Source organism: Anguilla rostrata, chromosome 10, assembly GCF_018555375.3.
Source record: "Anguilla rostrata isolate EN2019 chromosome 10, ASM1855537v3, whole genome shotgun sequence".
Classification (NCBI taxonomy): domain Eukaryota; kingdom Metazoa; phylum Chordata; class Actinopteri; order Anguilliformes; family Anguillidae; genus Anguilla; species Anguilla rostrata.
The window spans coordinates 27,430,433-27,452,146 of NC_057942.1; the positions used below are offsets into that span (position 1 = coordinate 27,430,433).

The 21,714-nt window shown below is 39.6% G+C and overlaps 1 protein-coding gene across 2 annotated transcripts in view; it reads left to right on the forward strand.

The window, feature by feature from the left end:
* Nucleotides 1-21,714, forward strand: part of LOC135233108 (mediator of RNA polymerase II transcription subunit 13-like) — a 149,872-nt gene that overhangs the window by 93,611 nt on the left and 34,547 nt on the right. For both annotated transcript variants that reach the window (XM_064296305.1, XM_064296306.1), the window contains exons 5-13: nucleotides 11,968-12,113; nucleotides 14,145-14,339; nucleotides 14,981-15,145; nucleotides 15,292-15,448; nucleotides 15,584-15,688; nucleotides 17,916-18,563; nucleotides 18,690-18,903; nucleotides 19,270-19,354; nucleotides 19,453-19,577. In XM_064296305.1, coding sequence (XP_064152375.1) covers nucleotides 11,968-12,113; nucleotides 14,145-14,339; nucleotides 14,981-15,145; nucleotides 15,292-15,448; nucleotides 15,584-15,688; nucleotides 17,916-18,563; nucleotides 18,690-18,903; nucleotides 19,270-19,354; nucleotides 19,453-19,577 — 1,840 coding nt within the window. The remainder of the gene's footprint in view (nucleotides 1-11,967; nucleotides 12,114-14,144; nucleotides 14,340-14,980; nucleotides 15,146-15,291; nucleotides 15,449-15,583; nucleotides 15,689-17,915; nucleotides 18,564-18,689; nucleotides 18,904-19,269; nucleotides 19,355-19,452; nucleotides 19,578-21,714) is intronic.

Genomic DNA, 21,714 nt, shown 5'->3' on the forward strand with positions numbered 1-21,714 from the left:
TTGTAACTTTCTTCGTTTTTAGAGCTTTCCGTGATTTTTCGACAGTTTTGGCTGCCTATGGTGTTGTCATTTTAACAAGAGGCTATTGCCTGTATTGTGTGTTTGTGTGTGTGTGTGTGTGTGTGTGTGTGTGTGTGTGTGTGCGTGTGTGTTTGTGGTGGAAGCTGGGTTATGTGGGGGCTGGGGTTAGCTTGCTGGAATTCCCCAGAGAGATATGATTTAGCATGCCGCCACTGTGGAAACTGTCACTGAAGCCACCTCATACACTCACACGCACAGGCACGCGCTGACACGCACAATGCATATGCATACACAATGACCATGCATTCGAGTGCACTCACATAGGTTAATAATTATGAAAGAGGGAGGGAGAGAGAGAGAGAGAAAGAGAGAGAGAGAGAGAGAGAGAGAGAGAGAGAGAGAGAGAGAGATCTAGTAATCATGTTAGTCCTGCAGGTCGCTCATGTCAGTTAAGACCTGATGCGCAAGTGTAAGGTTTCTGCTTGTCAGTGCACCTCAAAGCCCCGTACTCACACAAGGTCAGGTTTTAGCTTTTCTCCATTAATAGATGGCTGGCTGTCAGAAGAGAGCAAGATTGCTGATGTCCTTTTTCATCTTCAGCCGGAGCGTTTGTTGTGACTTTGCAGGTGAAAGCCTGTGTGTCTATAAGAGAGGGAGTGAGGTATTTTCTTACATGACCCCGTTTGGCTAGGAGAGAGAAGGGAAGTGGGAGCACATAAAGGAATGTTATCTCCACCCCCTAGACACTTGCTCTTCTGGCTCTTTGTGTCTGTGAGCAGACTGTTGGTAAGGAATACGATTACATCAGTGAGGGGAAGGAGAGGGAGAAGAGAGGATGAATGGAAGAGTGAGACTGCAATATAATCTATCAATTTGATTTAGTGTAAGACTTTTCACAATGAAATTGTTTAAAAGGTTTAACTCAAATATAAATGTTATGATTACAAAACATTTGATAGTATCAATATTAAAATAAGTGATATAAATTATTATGTAATTTGCCCAACATGAGAATAAATTATGCAATACAGGAGACCACACAGGAGATTTTAAACAGATTTCCTTCTCAATAGGATTAGCATAATCCTGGGATATTAATGTTATTGGTATGACTGTGTAAAGATAGCTTAGCTGTGGTGTTTACTTTTGTTTAACTTTTTGATTATAAATGGGCCGTCTGTGCCTTTTTGGTGATGGCACACAGTTAAATCACCACTGCTAAGTGATTAGAACGTAAAATCGATTATGTTGGGGGCATTTGATGTTTATCTGTTTTGATTCCATGGTGGTTTGGTCACCAGTGAACCTAAAGTGAATTGATAACTCAGCTGATATTTTACAATACATTGGCTCAGATCTCAATGTACTTTACAGAAACAGCATATAAGTATAGCTGCAAAGCAGCAATGTCAGGGGTCTTTGAATAAAAAATGACCACAATTGCTAGCAAGTGTCTGATCAGCACTATGTTACTGGGTTGGGAGGTTGTTATGGGAAAGAACCTTAGTGGTATGTTTTGAGAGCTTGCATACAAATTACTTTTAAATTTTTGAAATAAGCAAGTTAAAAGGCCTGTATTGTTTCAGAGTGACATGCTGGGTTCCTGGAGTAGGTTTTTTTGTATGTTCATGTGTTGATAGCCCTAATATATTTTATGGACTATCAATGAGGATAAATATACAAGAATATATATTTATCTTCATTGTGGAAATCATATCTTAAATTGATCATTAACAAAATCATTAACATATTAACAAAAATTGTAAATGTAAAATATGTGCATAATATATCTAATATATGACATCTGACCATGTTGAAATAAAGCGTACTCAGATTATGAAGGCAAAAGGCATGCTCTTTCTTTCCGTGATGGACTTTAAGTGAATTAAGTGAGTAACTGCACCAGCGTATCAATATAGCTATTCCCTTCGTAGGCTGTTCATAGCAGCTGGCAACTGCCCATTGATTTTTTTGAAAATTTAAGCAACTTGTAACTGTTTGTACTGTTGTGCATGTTTTTAAAATTGTTTCCCCATTGACATCTTTAAAAATTATGATTTTTTATGCTTTTTTCAGTTTTCTGTGATTTTGAACAACATTTCTGTGAATGTTCCATTACCTTTTAATTCAAATGAGCATTTCACAGCTGATCTTTTAAAAAATGTTCTAATTTGCAGGGTCTATGCAACAAAAATTACTCCCTTGCATTTATTGCAGTGCAGCACTGTTTAAAGTGGACTCATTTCAGACCTCTATGCTCAGTTTCTGTTGTCAGGCTGAATCACAGGTTGTAGGCCATCATTCAGAATCCACAGAAATTTTTTTTATTTTTAGACAGAGCACAGAGGAATGTTGAAATGTTTGTAATGACATGTTAATTTTTTCACTTTACACGCTCGGACTGATGTCTTCCAGCTCATTCCTACTGCTTGACCTTGCTTTGCATTTGAACTTCAAGGACAGTCTGCCCTCCTTTCATTTTATTTAAAAGGAGGAAAGAAGAAAGGCTAACAGATAAATGGCAGTAGTGACTGCAGACCATAAGATGCCATGGCAGGAATGGAAGTCCCAGTTTCACAGGGGGAATTGCATATGGCTTGAGAGTCAGCTGTCCTACTGACTAAGGTTATGCAGGTTATGGCTGTAGCAATACTTGTTGCCTAGCTAGCTGGCAGGCGATCTCCTAGCCCAGTGATGAGTTGGGAAAACTGCAAATGAATAACGTATGCATTGTAGGCCTATATATAACCTAGCCTGCTACACTCTGAGCTGCTGTGCCCAACCATGCCGTGTGTTATGTAGGCCTAAGCCAGCTATTGGCCTGGCAAGTTGTGATGTTGTTTCCGTGACCGTTTAGTAGTGTTTTCCACCAGCGCTGTTCGTGATTTTGATGTCTACCTTGACCTACTTTCCCAAAAACCTAACTCGTACAACCCAACACATTGTCTGTGAAATGTCTAGGCATAATGGTTTGCACGTGTTCATCAGAGGGTGAGAGGGAACCCATAAAGAAATTGTGCACGGGGACCAGTCATAACTAGCTTTCACCACTGAGAGTTCCATATATCTAGTTTTGGGTACAGCTACTAGCTTAACTACATTATCCAGTACCGTGTATGTAGCTCACTATTTACAAAATCAAGTACAAGTGTATGTATTGGCTTAAAAAGTATAATTGTTTGACTGGTATCATATCTGGACATTAGGCTGTTACTAGAAGGCAATTCCCTGCCTAAAATAGACCAGATGTATTGTGTCACCACCAATTTCCATATACAATGACATGCATTGGAAAAGTTTATTAGTATTTATCACATATAAATATAAGCAAAATTGTATAGAAACCAGTGTACAGAGATATATTTTATGTCATCTTTGGCAATGTATAGAAGCAGAAACAACTGTGAATATGCAAAAATAAAATAAAATAAATAACAACATGTACAGGTAAATATGTATATCTCATAAAGTATTGGGGCAGTAACATAATTTCTGTTTGGGCTCTGTTCTCAAGCACATTTGATTTGAAATAAAAAGTACAGGCTGTAAAGCTTTAATCTGAGGGTATTTACATTTACTGTATATCAAGTGATCCGTGTAGGAATTACAGCCTTTTTAATACATACTCCATCTATTTTAGGCGAGTAAAAAGTCCTCAGAATTTTAGCTGCTCAGCTGTTTTTTGGCAGTATGTGTCATTGCATCATTAGTTGTTGCACAAGAAAGCTAAAAAAATTCTGTATCTTACACTCAAGGTTATCAAGCTTACAATATGATTGTCTAATTCGGATCAATATTATGACCATCCATTAGTTTTAATTTGGTATTTTTATATATTATTATTGTGTATATCAAAAATACACAATAAAAATAAAACATGTCATAATGGATGGCCATAATTTGGTGGTCATCATTGATCTGAATTTCACAACCGTAGTACTGATGATTAAACTGGGCATATAAATAATAAAATAAAATATAAAATATAAAATATAAATCATATTATGTGAACCATAAGGGAGCCCACTCCATCAGCATCCAGGTGATTTGGGACGCTACACATAAGGTTACATATGTTCGCAAACTAACCTGGATCAAGACATGATTCCTTTATATTGGCTGCCCTGTCATTCCTACAGTCTTCCAGGGGGATCCCCCCTGGATGGGTGGCTGTTAGGGCGACAATGGCTATCCGTTAAAGACATGGCTGATGGCACGTATATTGTGCGTGAATTGTAATTCAATCAAAAAATCATAATAGAGAAGAGTTTGGAGTGCTGAAAACGCGCTTCAGATGTTTGCATGAGTCATGAGTAGAAAATTACAATACAGCCCTCAGAAGGTCTGAATATTTTTTGTGGCATGTTGTGTGTTGCAGAACACTGCCAAAAGTCATGGATGTGACAGACATATTTGAGAACACATTACAGGACTTTAGAAGGTGTGATGGTAAACTGCATGTGCCGATACCAAATAATGAACCAAGGTACACCAGCAGCACAGGCGAGAAGGAATCAGCTGGCAGAAGAGCTACTTCATCTTTCCTAAAGACCTGTTTTCACTTTGTTGTTATGGGGTATTGTGTGTAGATTTATGAGAATGAAAATGAATTTAATCAATTTTAGAATAAGGCTGTAACGTAACAAAATGTGTAAAAAGTGAAGGGATCTGAATACTATCCGAATGCACTGTATATATTGTATTATAGGGCTTTCAATTGAACCAAAAAATGAAAATTGAATATTGTATTTCAAAAGCAGAGATTTGAATATATTTGGATATTTTCATGAAAACATCAAAAATGCATTGCCATGACATACTCTTGGGCACTCCCTATCATGCGTGTTACATTGGCAAGGGTAAGCAAAAAGGTAGGAACAAAGGCAAAGAAAGGTATATACAGTCCCCTCCAAAAGTATTGGAACAGCAAGGCCAATTCCTTTGTTTTTGCAATACACTGAATACATTTGGGGTTGAGATAAAAAGATGAACATGAGACAAGAGTTCAGAATTTCAGCTTTTATTTCCTGGTATTTACACCTAGATGTGTTAAACTACTTAGAACGTATCAGACCACCCAATTTTTAGGTGAGCAAAAGTATTGGAACAGAGAGTATTTAAGTAAATGAAAGCAAATAACACTCAATATTTGGTAGCATATCTCTTGCTTGCAATAACTGCATCAAGCCTGCGACCCATTGACATCACCAAACTGTTGCATTCTTCTTTTGTGATGCTTTTCCAGGCTTTTACTACAGTCTCTTTCAGTTGTTGTTTGTTTCGGGGGGGTTTTCCCTTCAATCTCCTCTTCAGGAGGTGAAATGCATGCTCAATTGGGTTAAGGTCTGGCCAGTCTAAAACCCTCCACTTTTTCCTCCCTAATGAAATCCTTTGTTGTGTTGGCAGTGCCTTTTGGGTCATTGTCTTGCTGCATGATGAAGTTCCTCCCAATTAGTTTGGACGCATTTCTCCGTAAGTTGGCAGACAGAATGTTTTTGTAGACTTCTGAATTCATCCTGCTGCTACCATCATGAGTTACATCATCAATAAAGATTAGTGAGCCCACTCCAGAAGCAGCCATGCAAGCCCAAGCCATGACAGTTCCTCCACCGTGCTTCACAGATGAGCTTATATGTTTTGGATCATGAGCAGATCCCTTCTTTCTCCACACTTTGGCCTTTCCATCACTTTGGTAGAGGTTAATCTTGGTCTCATCAGTCCATAAAACTTTGTTCCAGAACTTTTGTGGCTCTTCTCTGTACTTCTTTGCAAATTGTAATCTCGTCTTCCGATTCTTACTACTGATGAGTGGTTTGCATCTTGTGGTATAGCCTCTATATTTCTGCTCTCTAAGTCTTCTTCGAACGGTTGATTGAGATACGTTCACCCCTGTCCTGTGGAGATTGTTTGTGATGTCACTGACTGATGTTTTGAGGTTTTTCTTCACAGCTTTCACAATGTTTCTGTCATCAACTGCTGTTGTTTTCCTTGGTCGACCTGTTCGATATCTGTTGCTCAGTACGCCAGCGGTTTCTTTCTTTTTCAGGACATTCCAAGTTGTCGTACAAGCTATCCCCAATGCTTGTGCAATGGCTCTGATCGATTTCCCCTCTTTTCTAAGCTTGCTTTTCTCCCAAAGACAGGTCTTCATGTTAGTTTATCTTTTATAACACAAATGCAGTTTTCACAGGCAAAACCCAAGGCTAAAACCAAGAGTAGACATTCAGAACTATTTATTGTTTAACCAATCAATCTAACCGGACACATCTGGGCAACAAGAAACACCTGTCAGTCACATGTTCCAATACTTTTGCTCACCTAAAAATTAGGTTGTCTGATACAAAAGGTGATATGTTCTAGATAAAAATACCAGGAAATAAAATCTGAAATTCGAATCTGTCATCTCATGTACATCTTTTGACCTCAAACTAAATTGTCTTCAGTGTATAGCAAAAACAAAGTAATTGACCTTGCTGTTCCAATACTTTTGGAGGGGACTGTATATATATATATATATATATATATATATATATATATAGTATTGGCAAAAATAGATTCTACCACTGATTGCACAAAACTACATAATCTCGTAAAACCATATACCTGTTAACAACATTGAACTGCGTGGACACTTGAGAGTATTGAGAGTAGTATTACACAGCGAATGATGAAACATTTAGATTTTTCCCGAAGTAGTGAACGAATGACTGAGCGAGCCAAACGAACAGATATGGCTCACTGAAAGTGTAACATCCTGAATGGAACTGAAATGGGGAACTTTACTACACACATGCAATTACATATTTGAACATTAATTTCAACTGTTTTACTGTTTATATTCTTTCTATTGAAAATATATTTGAATACTGAATCTAAATGTGAGAGCCCTACTGTATTATAATTAAATTTTGTAGCACTGAATAATGGGTTTTATAAACAGGATGAACACTCCAGGCAAATTCATTTTTTTCCAGTTGGGTATGTTAGGACAAGCTAATTGAATTGTTTTCACTGCAACCAAGGATGAACCACACAGTTCAGGGTTAGATGAGTGTGCATCTTAGGTCTGAATATGCATATCTGTGATGCCTTTGTTACCACGTGTCTGCTATGCATCCGCTCAAGGGCGTGTACAGCATTAAGTACTTAAGTACCAATAAGGTTTGGTGGGCAGCTTTACACGTAAAAAAATAAATGTTTGTAAATTTCAGCAGAGTCAACTGGCTCCAGGATGGCCTGAGAGTGGAACTTTAAATGTGTTGAGGACGATGTGCATTACCCCACCGAGTGAAATAATGCTGGTAATTATGCTATAATGTGTACACATACACGCTCAGTCCTCCTAGGACAATACAAACGGGATGGCTGTGCGCAAGCTCTGGCTCCTGTTACAAAACTTGTGATTGATGTTTGCATAAAAGCATTAATTGTGCTCGAAGTTAGCCCATTAAACCGTGCTGTGATCTCAGCACTAGGCGCACAGGAATCTGAGAATATGCAGCACTGAATAATTCACCACCTCCCTTTCTCTTCAGCCTCAGTCCGTCAGCTCCCTGGCAAGGCTCCATCTCCTCCCCATATTATTTTATTAATACCAGTGCATACTCTGTGGCCTGCTGATGTACACAAACACCACACATGCTCCAGTGACTGGAGGAAACAATCTGTTCACCATTTATAAATTTTTAAAATATATTTTTTTTATTTACAGTTGCTAAGAATTCAGTTATGGTGGTCTTTACAATTTTAAGGGGTTGTTATACTACTAAAATGTACCCTCTGCCATTAGATTAATTCCCTTGGGTAGCTATGTTCAGGTTATTGATTTTATGTCTGGCAGCTTTCCAAGGCTTTTACGTTCTTTATCTAACACAATTGTAGTAACCTATGCTATCAGCTAAAACATTATTTGGTTCAAAATATATATTGAAATGTCACTGTCCTTATGAGTTCTTATGGGTCATGGGTTTCTTCCAATCACAGGACTCCGGCTAATGAATTAACACTAACAATTATTAATAATTTTGGAAGAACTTACAATTTTCCTCCAACACAATGATTATCTTACAGTATACTGTAAACTGTTATACTGTACTGTACTATACTACAAACAGTATACCGTTTTACCACAGATTGTGAGGCTACATTCACACGACAGGCTTTAGTGGTCAGTTCTGATTTATTGCTCAGGTGCCTAAGATTTTAAAGTTCCACCCCTGAACACAAGTCATCCAAAATTTCAGGATACCTACGGTACTATTTTCTTAGCCTATGTCAGTGCCTGTATGCTAGATTCTTGTGGCAAAACACACAGTTGAGCACTGGTTACAAGAATGCTGATTGGCTAAGGATGACAAAAGTCCATCCCTCATTCAAAGCACTTCGTATGGAAGAAGTTTTGGGTCTCCTCTGTTCAGCAGAGGTTTGTTGATTCCCTATTTTTCTCACTCTGTTTGTGGAGAGGGTGCCTGCCATCACATGCCAGAATGGCAATAAAACAAACACCTGCCTCTGCTGATGAGAGAGGATAAAATGGTAAGACAGATGGAAAGAAAGTTAAATTACTTGAAACTAAGTTAATCAATGAATGTAAGGACTAAATGCTACATGTGGGACAAGCAAGGATTAACTACACAGGATGAAAGTAAACCAGCTAAAACACACAACAAAGGAACCACCACCAAAATATAAAGAAAAAAACTCTTCTTCTTCAAGGCTCCAAAACCAAAAGCAACACAACAACCTTTTTCCTGTGGCTATCTTAAATACCTTACCCAGCATGGCTTGAGGATGTTTTGCCCTGATTGGGTGGTACCGAGTTAAGGTGTAGGAGGGAAGGGAAGGGGGGGTCAGACTAATTTATGCCAAGAACTGGCCTACCTAAAGATTGAATTCAAACTTAAAGAGGACATGAGAAATTGAAATGTTAGGCATGTAGCTATGCAGGGTCTCTGACCCCCGATATGGTGTCCTGTCTTCTGGTTTGTCTCTTCTGAGGAGGTGAGGAGATTGTCTGCCTAGAATAGGGTATCAGTGGATTTTAAATTGCCCCAATCACATTTGCTTTGATGCTTGTGATGGGGTGGTCAGGCCACATTCCTATTCGCTGTTTCCCTCTCTAAGGCCATAATCTAAATACTACATATCCTACATACTTATAGAAAAAGATATTCTTGTGTTTGTCATTGGTTTATGATTCTTGATGATTCATTGCTTTATGATTCTTGATGATTCATTGGTTTAAAACTTAAATAAATATTTAGCAGTGTGGTGTGTGAAAGCCACATAGCCACACTGAAAGAGTGGTCTCACCATCCCGACAAATTATTATTATTTTTTTAAACAAAGAAATAACTCATGCTAATTTGACAAATCAGATCCACTATATAATCTCTATTGGTTTGGTCCCACCTACTTGACTGATAATAATGTTAAACATGTTGAATATACAGTAGTACACGTAATTGAAGATTTAAATTAAGAGGATATTGGAGAGTTTTTGAACAGCCTCTTTACAACTACCCTGCCAGTCATTTTATAAATATCAAATTGCCAAACATTTCTATCACTTGTTTCAGAAATGTCTCTTCCCTTGTGTGGATGTGTGGGATGAGACTTCTCTTAAAGGCCAGATGTGGTCTCCATCTTGAGGTCTTGTTATAACAATTCTAATGATTGCTGTACATGACAGCTACATTTATTTATTTCCCATTAATCATACATTCTCAGAGCATGTGTGACCTTATTTATGTATCATAAAATCTTGGAAATTCACTTACTCAAAAATGGCAAAAGAGACAGAATTTGATACTAAGAGACAGCAAGGCAGTGTACTATTTCTATTCACAGAATGAAAAACTGGGAAATATGAAAGTTGGAAAAAAGATGAACAAAAAGTTTTCCATGTTCTAAATGATTTACATGTTGAATCCTGAAAACATGAACTGCCTATATGTTTAAGTATTTTCGGAAAATAGAATGACATAATTGAAGCATAGAGAAATCAGCAGGCGGGTCATTTGCAGAGAACATAGGAATAGCAAAGTTGAATAAAAACATGATTTGTTTGTTTTTACTACTCTAATCTCTCACTGACCACTTTCCACCAGCTCACAGTATGTATGTGTTGAGTGTTTGTGTGCGTTTATACGCATAGCCATAACGAAGCATGCTTTTTTAGATTGTGGCTGCGATGGTGAAGCTGGTGACTGGTGCTGTTTATGTGTGAAATTTCTTTTTTAAGAAGGGATTCTAGGCGAAACTGCAATATAGAGTTATGTAGTGAAGCCCCTAAAGGCCCTACCCCCCCAGACTATTAATAGTTATTGGTTTCTGTGGTAGTTTAGCCAAGAAAAGTGTGTCTGTGTCTGTTGTTGTGTGAGCATGCAAATAATTCAAGGGTGAGGTAGCGTGGGACCGGTCGGAATTTCTTTCCCTTGTCAGTGCAAATGCAGTGGGTTTGCATGACGTGTACCACTGCCTCTGCCATCACTGCATATGTCTGTGTCTATGTGTGTGTGCTACATTTATCTCCATTTTAGATATAGTGTGTGTGTGTGTGTGTGTGTGTGTGTGTGTCTGTGCTTGTGTGTTTGAGCTCAAGGAATGTTTATGTAACTTCAGTCTTTTGTTTATTGTGTGCATTGCACCCTCTACTGGGCATAGCAGGCTTTCAATTATTTTGTCTGTTCTTTCAGGGTACTACACCCATTATAAAACAATATTTATCCAGTGATTTTTTATAAGCCATCATAAAATAATATGTGTATCTATGGCATATGAACTGCATATTTGTCTAACGAGTTGGTTGAAAACAGATAAACGCATTGCTTTTTTATTTTGTTTCCTAGGCTCACAGAAAATTATTAGAACAAATTTAAATAATGGTTAGCATGGTTCAATATAACTCTTACCACATCTGTGTTTCTATATAATTACATTCAGTTTACATTCAATATCAGCAAGTGCAAGTAAATAAAATCAGTAAAACAGTTTTTATAATTTTGTGTACTTACATATGCTAAGTGAGTAGACTTACACTATGCATGTAGTTCCTATAGCAGCTTTTAAAGGACAATATCTAATGATACAACACAGATGCTCATGTAATCACCTGGTAATGGACTTGCAATGCTACCCATCCAGAATGGCTTTCAGGATTCAGGACCATGTAGTAGATGGACTATTGGAAACAAAGAGAAGAGTCCTTTTCCCCCAGGAAACTGGACTTCTTTGTAATACGTGTGGGAAGCTAAGGGACACAGCACCATGGATCACAGAGTAACTGGTAAAGCAGAACTTTCTCAGGAAATGCAAGAGAACTGATTTCCATGGAACCACAGGCAGGCATTCGTAAAGTTCTCCTAGTCTGGGGATATTCTGCTTAGGAACGCTGGTTATAACTCCATGGCAGAATGCACGTGTTTCTCATATACGCCAAGATCAAAGGGTGCTGCTGACATAGTAGGAGGTAGTACCTTTAGAAAATTAACTGTCCCGTCTCCATGTATTAATTATCGACATTGTCCTGGAGTGTGCTATTACATACATACATAAGACTTGCAAGTTTGAATGAGTGATATGCAGGTGAAATATGTCTTTATGTCTTTATCTACAGTGAGTGATATTGATGTGCCACTCCTGTTGTTACTAGGTTGTAAGGTCCTTGTTCCCACAGACACAATACAGTCTAACATGTGTTACCCATGTCTAATATTCGGACCAACTCTATCATTTTTTAATTTTATTTTTTTATTACATTATGTCTGAAGAATACGCTATTATATATTCATTTTTGTTTCACTTCTATCTATCCATTTCTAGCAAATGTTCATGAAAGGCAAAAAACAAAACTCTGATGAGGCTGGTCTAAGGCCAGAAAACTGTATTTTGGTGAATCTACACGAATAGAGATTTTTATTGGTGTGTCTGTGTGTCTGTCTGCAGTGAGCACCTGTCCTGTGCCTTTACCTTCTTCCTGCATGGAGAGAGCAATGTTTGCACCAGTGTGGAGATTTCTCAGCACCAGCCAGCCTACCGCGTCAATGAGGATCACATCACCCTGGCCCAGACCTCCTCCACCCCTGTGCGAGGTAGGAGAACCACTTCAGAGCAACAGCAGAACTAGACAAGTAGATTTAATCCAGCTAACATTTTTTGGTTCCCAGACTATTTCCAAGTAGTTAAAGTAAACATTGCTGACATGTATGTTTCTCCAGTTTCTATTATCTTTAAGTCTTTCAAGAAACAATACATTCTATATAACAATATAGAATGGTATTCTTTATTTTTTTGTAAAATGATCAACACATTTGGCATTTCTGTGCTTATATTCAGAACATTCTTAAAATGTTATGGACATGTATCCTCTGTGACTAAATGATGACTATCAGTGAATGCTACTAGTAGGGTTGTGTGTGACATACCTGACCATACCTGTTTTTTTGTGCGACTTCGATTTATTTTGTTGAGAATAATATATTCTAAGGCTGTGTGGCTAATGCTTTTCTCATAATGTTACCTCAGAACCAAATGCAAGTCAAATTTAGAGTCATTTAATAGGGTTATGGGTCATTGTATGTGGCCAGTATGTCATGCTTACACCACAGACTCTACCAATGTCTGGAATTCTGCAGGAAAAGTACCACATCCAGCAGTCATACCCCCTGTGTCTTTATCATGGCTAGCTGTGGAAGCTAAGCAGGTGTGGGCTTGTTTAGTACTAGGATGGGAGATGTTTAGTACTAGGATGGGTAAAGCATGGTTGCTAGTTGAAGTGGTGCTAGTGGGGCACTGTTCCCTGTGGATCAAGCAGAGCTCAAATGCTCCTCTGATGGGACAATGCACTGTAGAAGGTGCCATCCTTTGTATGAGATGTTAAAACAAGCTCCTGTTGTTTTTAATGATCCTGTGGCAGTGTTAGTGAAGTGTTAACATGATTGGGCTGGCCAAATTCCCACAAAAACTGGCCACCTAATTGCCCGCTAAGTCTGATTGGCTACACAATCTCTTGCATTCCTGCCCACTTTTGATTTACCACATAATCACTGCAACAGAGAATTGAGTTCTCAGTTGACCTACTGGGTTAAATATACAAAGGACACATCAAAATCCAATTACACTTTCCAACTCTCTGATGCTTTATGAATTCAGATGGGCCCCCATCTGAATCTAGTTGTCCAACTCTGTGACCCTCGGATCCATAACACCTTAACTCAGTTGTCAGCCTTTGGGCAATGTTTGCTAAGGATTTGTGGGGCTTTTGTGGACGCTAACAAGACAAACATGGGACAGATTTTGTCATATTTACTAAGGTGCCACACCGGTGATTTGCACTGATAAAACAAGAGAAGTGCGGCACCCCACCAATTTTCTTGTTTAGGTTAATGCATATACGTATGTTTTAGGGCATTCCGACGGTAGACTGTGAAAATATGGGAGGAGAGAATGGAAATGCATTTAACCTTCTACTGATGATTTATCATGGCTGGTGGCCCTTGCAGTAAAGGTTACTTTTAACTGTGAAAAGCAGGTGTTAACTTCTTTCCGGCACAAGATCAGAATGGCCAATCTTACGAGAAGACATTGTCAGCGTGTTAGACGGGGGAGTTTCCATAAATGTAACAGTTTTTTTACTTCAGCCAACTTTGACATGTCAGTAGTTATTAGTTGTTTCAATTACATTCATAACTTATAACTTAGTCTGATGTTATAATAATAGTAGTCCTTATGATTGTATCAGAGATGTAGAATAATTGTAACAGTAAATTAACATGCCTATAATGTGCATACACAGGTTTTTTTTGCACATACTAATGCTAATCAAGGAAACACCTTTCCATTGGTAACATGAGACCAGCCACATCCTCAGATTATGAAGCACCTTATGAATGAAAAAAGACTGTACTGTACGTAAACATTGATGCACAAGCGACTTCGTAAGTTGCCATGAAGTGAGCAGTGGTAACATCCAAATAGATGAGGAAAGCTGCTTTTATTTGTTTCTTAACACCCAGGTAAGCTTTTATGAACCAAATCTCATAAATTGGTTGGTAAAATGAATTTTGTTGCACTGATGATAATTCTTGGCATGCTTAGTAAACATAGCCCTTTGTGTATTCTAGTGATCCTGAGCCCTTATGGATTGGCTGGGACCTTGACAGGCCAAGCCTACAAGATGAGTGAGCCTGCAGTGCGCAAGCTGATGGAGGAGTGGAGCCACTTCTACCCCACAGTGCTGAGGCTTCGAGAGGATGAGCGCCAGGATGGAGACCCCAGCTATGACCCCCACAGCCACGTGGCTGTTGAGGTCATCGTAGGTACAGAAAAAGCCCCCGAGAACCCAGTGAGCTGCTTCATTTTTTAGTCTTCAGCAATGGCCACTATTATTTGATATGTTATCTAGTTCTGAGGCAGGTACTTACAACAGGTCAGTGGGGGGACACACAGTAAACTTCAAAAGTCAATATTATGTTATCTCTCAAATTGCTATGTTTTTATATGTGAAATGTCTGTGATCAGTTGGGAAAACCGTCTATATTCATGTGCGTACATCTGTAGCTTATCTGTGAGTCAGTTAATCTTTTCAACCTCAGGTTATTTTAGAGTTTTGATTACAGGCAGTCAGGCAAAAATAGATGCGTGTGTTTGGGATTTCTGGTTCTGCTAAATAATTCATATGGATTGGGGTTGTAAAAAAGAATGGAAGCTCAGAAGCACCCATCAGAAGCACCTTTTAATCGCCTCATTGACTCCATCGATTCCATTTAATTCAAGTCAGGCCTCTGGCATGATAAAGGACTCATCAAGATGACAGTGCTGCAGATGAGCCTTTGGTACTGGTCAGGAAGAGGGGGTTGCCGCTTTTTAAGTCTGGAACAATGGTTGTCTGTGTGGCAGGAAAGGGCTATCCTGCAATCTTTGTCAAAGTGTGAGTGTGACAGCCTGTTTTTCCTTGTAGGTGGTGTGAGAATGATATACCCAGCAGCCTTTGTGCTCATTGCCCAGAGTGACCTGCCAATGGAGCAGGTCCCTTTGGCTCCTGGGGCCCAAGGGATTAGCAGGGACCCCTCCAACTGCAGCATTCCACTCACTCCTCCCTCATCACCTGAGCAGCCCTGCACAGGTAACCCCCAAAATATTCCTAGCCCTAGTCTAGCTCTTCATAAATTAATGAGAAATATTGATAAGACATAGTGTACCTTTCTCATAGTTTGTGATGGTTTGCCATTCTTAATATCTTGTCCTGTTGATTGCATCCTGCTGTATTAGGTGACAGCGGTTTCCAAACTTTAGTCTCAAGCATCCCTGGACAGGAGAGTGGCATGGTGGCCACCAGCCCTAGCCCAAAGCATTCTGGGAAGAAACTGACTAGCCAGGTGGTGCACCAGGCCTGGAAAGAGTGCTACCTGAGCCAGACGCAACACATGTAAGCTGTTGAGATCCAGATATGTCAATGCCTCCGGACACAACTGGTCAGAGCAGGCAATAGAAGTGTTATTATTGATGGCAGAGGTTAGTGACCACCCCCCCCCCCCACCCCCCCGACCCTGTTTGTCTGCAGGCACAGTCTGTCCGGCATTATGACCCCAGAGGAGGAGATGCCAAACAGGGCACCAGCATGGGACTTCATTGACCCGGCAGAGAGAGCATCTTGCAGCTGCTCCAGGTACAATAAGTCCAAACTGCATTTTTGTTCTTAGAGGTCATGGACAGACATGCACTGCTTTTTGTCAAATCCAAGGTTTGAGTTTGAAATCGATCCATGTGTGGGGTTACCTGGATTACATTGAATTCTCTTTTTCCGGGCCCCCTTTGGCTACTAAATGTGAGTTGTATTAAGTTAGAAGTTTTCCTCCTGCCATCGTTTAAATCTCGTAACTCATCAACTGTATTCAGAATAATGCCTCACTGGAGAGGCAAAGAGTGGCAGAGTGGGTGGAGAGGAAGGTTTTATATGCACAACTACCCAATACCAAACAACTAATTTATTTTAGACTGCGACTTTGACAAGGAAACAGCAGGACACCATTTATGTGACATTACTGTATGTGGCATTGAATCTCTTCCAAATAGGATATTCTCCTATTTGTCTATAATTTGGGCATGACTTATTGAACTTTACGTACAGTCTCCTTTTAATGATACCTACTAATTTGGCCAAAAACAGTAGAGACATGCAGATGTGAACCAAAAAACATAAGCACGTGAATCACGTACCCCTACTTACTTTAGCCAATGAACGGACTTTAGCCCTCAAAAATATCAGTGCGACTGAATTACACGTCCTGCAGGCCACAGTGTCTGCAAGTATGTGCTCCAACCATGCACTACACTACCAGATTTCACTGATGAGCTTATGTCCTGATGGTGGCAGTAGATGAGCTGAAAATATACAGGACAGAAACTTTCCTTCTAAACAGATAATTGGTTTCAACCTGTTTTTATTCATTTTTAAGTGTGCCAATAATCTGAATAATCAATTGGCAGGTAAATACACAACTTCTTTCTTCATATAATTTCAGGGAGATTAAGTAATAAATTCAATTTAGAAAAATTCATTTTAATCAGTAAATACACATCACGAAAAAAGATAACTGCCGTGTTTGCTTTCAGCACAACCTTCAATGAAGGCTACAAAACCTGCTAGAACATTTAAATGACAAAATCTGTGCATTGCAGATCTTTGTCATTAATATTCTTTGAGTTTGGTTATGGAGAACGAAGAGTACATGTATCCACAATTTTAAATAAGTTGGTAAAATGTGCTAAATTTTACAACGCAAACAAAAATCATTATTACTTACCAAATGGCCTAATCCAGGAGAACTGCCTATATTTGATTGCAGATTTAGTATTTTGTGAAAGTTCTCCACCCCATCAGTTTTCAACTCAGCAGTCGCCCCTGCTTCCTGAACTAAGGTGGTAAAATAATTTGTGAAACAGATGGTGTAGTGCATGGTTGGAGCAAGTACTACAGGCACTGCAGCCTGCTCTGAATAGCGCAGCTATGAAAACATTGTGATATCAATATCCCACCATTAGGGGGCCACAGTGGATAGGGCTAGTAGGACGATGAGCCACTACTGTTTTTCCATCAAACTGGCTGCTCACCCTCCAGGTTTAAATTTTCAGTGAACTCATCTATGGCTGCTTTTTTTTTTTGTTCATCAAATGAAGGTACAGACACCACTGTTCAGGAGCTTGTGCTTACATCCATGTTTCCCTTTGCACATGTTCTGCCAAGTTTTCTGTGTTCATGCTGACATCACATTAGACATTGCTGTTTGTGAGCATCAGGGGATTGAGCGGTGTTGTTCAATATTTTAGCAAAATGCGCCCAATGGCCACCCTGCTGGTAAAGTAATGCTGGTCACCTCTTGCTGCCGTGCAAGCCATAATTATAGGCACCCAGGCAGTTCCAGAATATTTACATGTCTCTATATTTGCTGGGATCTTATCTGCTTAATTAATGGATCAGCCAACCCTGTGTTGTAACCAGTGCTTTGCATATGTTTGGTTTGTCCCTCATTCACCCAGGTGTTATAAAATTTTGTACACCACAAGGATTATCTTGGCACAACTATTTGTTTGGCTTGTTTGAGCTGGTTTCAAGAATTTTATAGTGGAAGCCATCATTGAGTAATGAAAACTATTGCAGTTTTATTAGAAATCCCTTGAATCTGGCCATACTGCAAGATGATACCCCTGTGAAGCAGAAGAAAAAGAAAGTTCTGCTTGTATGATAAGCGAGACTGTAATTGTATGGTTCACAGTGCGTACTGAATTGAAGGTCCCATACTGAATGGTTCGGTATGCATAAATATACCATCCCACACCTAATATATTCAAAATATGAACTGCAAACTGTTTCTCTGGTTTTCTTTCCCAACAAGGTTAAAGCAGCACAAGCAGCAGCGACAGACAAATGTGGCAGGCCGCCCCGCTTCAAACCCCCAGCTTGGTGGCAATGCTGCAACCATGGTCACACCCTCACTACCCCCGCCAGCCCCACCAAAGCACAAAGCAGCTGAAAAGCCAGACAAGCAGCCCAAAAGACCAGCCATGATACCCTTCCATCACAGACTTTCTGTGGATCCGGAGGCTTGCATTGAGCCAGAGTCTGCTGGGGCCCAGAAACTGGGACTAGTGGTGCTGGAGACCCCTCTAGATGTGTTGCCTACCTGCAAGTATCCCAAACCCCACCCTACAAGTGAAAAACCCCCAGAGTCGCCCATCCAATCTCCTGTCTCCCCTTTGCCCCCCACTCTAAGCCCTCACCCGCGGGTACAGGAACATGAGTTGCTGGAGCCCCCCATAGGTCTGCCACCTTGTCCAGAGATACCCATGGGTCCACGGTTATCAGAGCCCAGTGAGACGGCACTGTACATGGCATCCCTCCCTCCCGTGGAGGCTGCGGGTGGGTGGTGGAAGGGTTACAAGGCCCCTAGCATGGTGAATCCTGAATTCCGGCCCCCAGAGCTACAGAGTGATCGAGTGGAGAATAAGGCCGAGGCGACCAATGAGGGGGCTACATTGAAGAGGTAAGAGAAGCCAATTCCTCACACACACACATGCACATGGAAACTTGGAAACTAAATCAAGTCATCAACTCTGGACTACTATTTACATGTGGATGTGAGTGCCTGATTGAGTCTTCTCCCTATCAGGCTGTTCATGCAAACCCACAAACGCTTCAAGATCTCAGAGGAGAGGGTGAAAGAACACATTCGCACTCTGGGCCTCCTGCAACAACCAGGGGCAGAGGGGTTGACCGACTCCAGCGATGATCCCTATGCCTTCAAAGAAGGGGAATTTGAGTACAGCTTCTCTACTTCCAAGAGACTTAAGGGGCAGCAGAGGGAGCCTGGAAGGAAAATTAAGGTACCTCGCCTTTTCTTTAACATTTTAGCAAAGAGGTGGAATTTCACGCAAACTATTTACAATTCTGGCATATAGGGGCTTTAATATTAAGCCACTATTAGGCCACTATTCCAAGAGGGTCAGCCTTACTTGCTGTTCCAAAAGTATAGTCCCTGGTGTGCACAGCTAGAATGTTTTCCATTTGAAGAGTATATATAAAATACATCAATAGAATATTGTTTCTCTTTTAATTACTTTCATATGAACATGTGTTTATACTGGGGACCTGCAATTTGATGAAGAATGATAGTTTGGAAACTATTTCGGTGGAACTGCAGAGCAGCTCTTTTGGTGACAGTCTCATTATTTTTCTTCCTCTTTTATTAGGGAGACACCATAACCACAAGTAGCTCTGGAGCAGTACCTGATGGGAAAGATGCCATGTCCATTTTCAGCACAGCACCAAAATCTGGTGACATTTTTTAACTCACATGGACCCTTTAATAGTTCTTTGCATTTTGAATTGGGCCTTTGTGTCCTCATTATGAATGATCTCTTTCTCTTATACAGAGGAATCTCAACAGGATGGTGCGGCAGCCAAGGCCAACCCACCCCTGACCAGGGAGACAGATCTAGTGGTCCTCATCTCTGACCTGGAGAACATCTTTGACAACTCAGATGAAGATGAACTAGGGGTAAGTGAGCGCAAGTTAGAACTAAACCAAAAGCACATTTAATGGTGGCTAACAACAATCAACTTTGTGAAATACTACAAAACTTTCAGGATCGGCAAATGGTTTATACTATTCTAACCAGTTTGTTGTGTTTTGCCATATAAATCCGTGTGAATGCCAAAAATGTTTTTTAAAAGTGCTTGAGGAGACTCTCAACCAAGGCTGTATTGGAGGGTAATCACATGTGAATGCTGTTTATTCATGAGGTGGAGCAAATAAAAAATAATTGAATTAATAAATTGATAAATTAATTAATTAAAAACTAACAACCAAACATTGAAACAGCCAACAGCTAAGAACCATCACAATGTGTATTTTCCATTCAACTGGACTTTTATTTCAATATAGAAAGACACATTATGAATAATTAAATCAATTTTCCCACAGTTCATAGAGGAAGTTACGATGGTAGTCCTAGCTTGTTGGCTAAGCTAGTATGCTAGCTTGCTAGATACTGTTCTTCCTTTCATGATCTGTGACTATGGTGTGAAAGAACGAGGGAATAAATGTGCTATAGGTGTGGTACAGTTTGTTGTCCTAAAACCTGGAAGTGAGTTAGGATTTTCCCATAGGTTTTTTGATTTCTGCAGAAATGCAGGTTTATTTTTTTTATATATTTTTCAAGGTATGTGGTTATTGTAAGCTTAAGAGAGTTTCATGTTTTGTTCTATGACATAAATTTCATCCATAAATATCTCAACCATGAATTTTGACGCTGTTATGTGCTTTAAGAAAATAAGTTGCTAACAAGCTGCTATATTGAAACTACAACAACGGTCACATTTTGCCAACCACCACAGGTTTTCATATCCAGAAGGAATTGATGGTGAATAGTAACTGAACTGTCAATCTTAAAAGAGGGTCAGCTTGTTTTTGCAGTGCTGTGTAAACGGCCATGCAAAGGTAGGCCCAGCTGGAAAATGTGCAGGCCCAGAGTTTATTTTTTATTTTTTTAGCACTACAGCACTGCTCTCAACCCACATACAAATTCTCCTAGGAGGCTGTAGGATCAATTCCCCTGTACAGCACATTCTGTACAGTGAAATCTGTATCCATCTCTGCTTTCCCTTGTCTGAATAACTTAAAAAATATAACAGGAGGGTGAACTGTCTGTTCTCATTTTTACAAACATGCTTTATACCAAAAGCAACAAGTATTCTAATTCTATTCATTCTAATGTATGAAATAATGTACTGTACAGTGGCCTCCAAAAAATATTCACTCTTGATAAAGATAAGTAAAGAAGCCTGGTTAATGTAGAAAATACAAATAATGGGAAAATTATTTTAATATATTTGCCCAGAAAAAAAGATTTTGCTTTAAAAGTCATATTTTTTCAAACAAAAATAAACCTGCATTTACAAGCCACATTTTCAAGTTAAACCCCACCTGAAGAAACTGTGTTGTGGCCTCCAATTGTAGTTTCACTAGGGTATAAAAATTAGGTAACACTCATGTAAAATCCACGTGTCATCCATCACCATGAGCAGAGGCAAAGAACTCTCAAATGAAGCAAGACATAGAGTTCTTGACCGTCACAGGAGGTGGTTGTATTATATTATTTTTATTTGGCAGACTCTTTTATCCAAAGCGACGTACAATGAATGCATACAGAAGATCAGAACAATTACAGGACACAGGTCAGAAAAGGTTCAATTCTCATAAAGTATCCATAGCTGTGAGCATCACGTCTAGTTCACACAGTAATCATTGGTAATGTCATGGCAAGTAATAAACTAAAAGTGAAGCATGATTACAAGAGATATGATAAAGAGCTATGATATTAAGATGAAGATACAAGTGTTACGTATAAATCATATTAGATTGGGGGTAGCCCTGCAGAGAAGTAGTGTTAGAGTTAGTCGAGGTACAGTCTGAAGAGAGGTGTCCTCAGACCACAGCGGAAAATGGGCAGTGACTGAGTGATTCGTAGAGGAATTGGGAGTTCATTCCACCACTGCGGAGCAAGGGTGGAGAAGCTTCGTGGTTGGGACGAGGGAAAATCTTTCACACAGATAGTTAGGAAGTGCAAGTTACTCAGCTGCAGCAGAGCGGATTGGTCAAGCTGGAGTATAGGGTGTAATTATGTCATATAGGC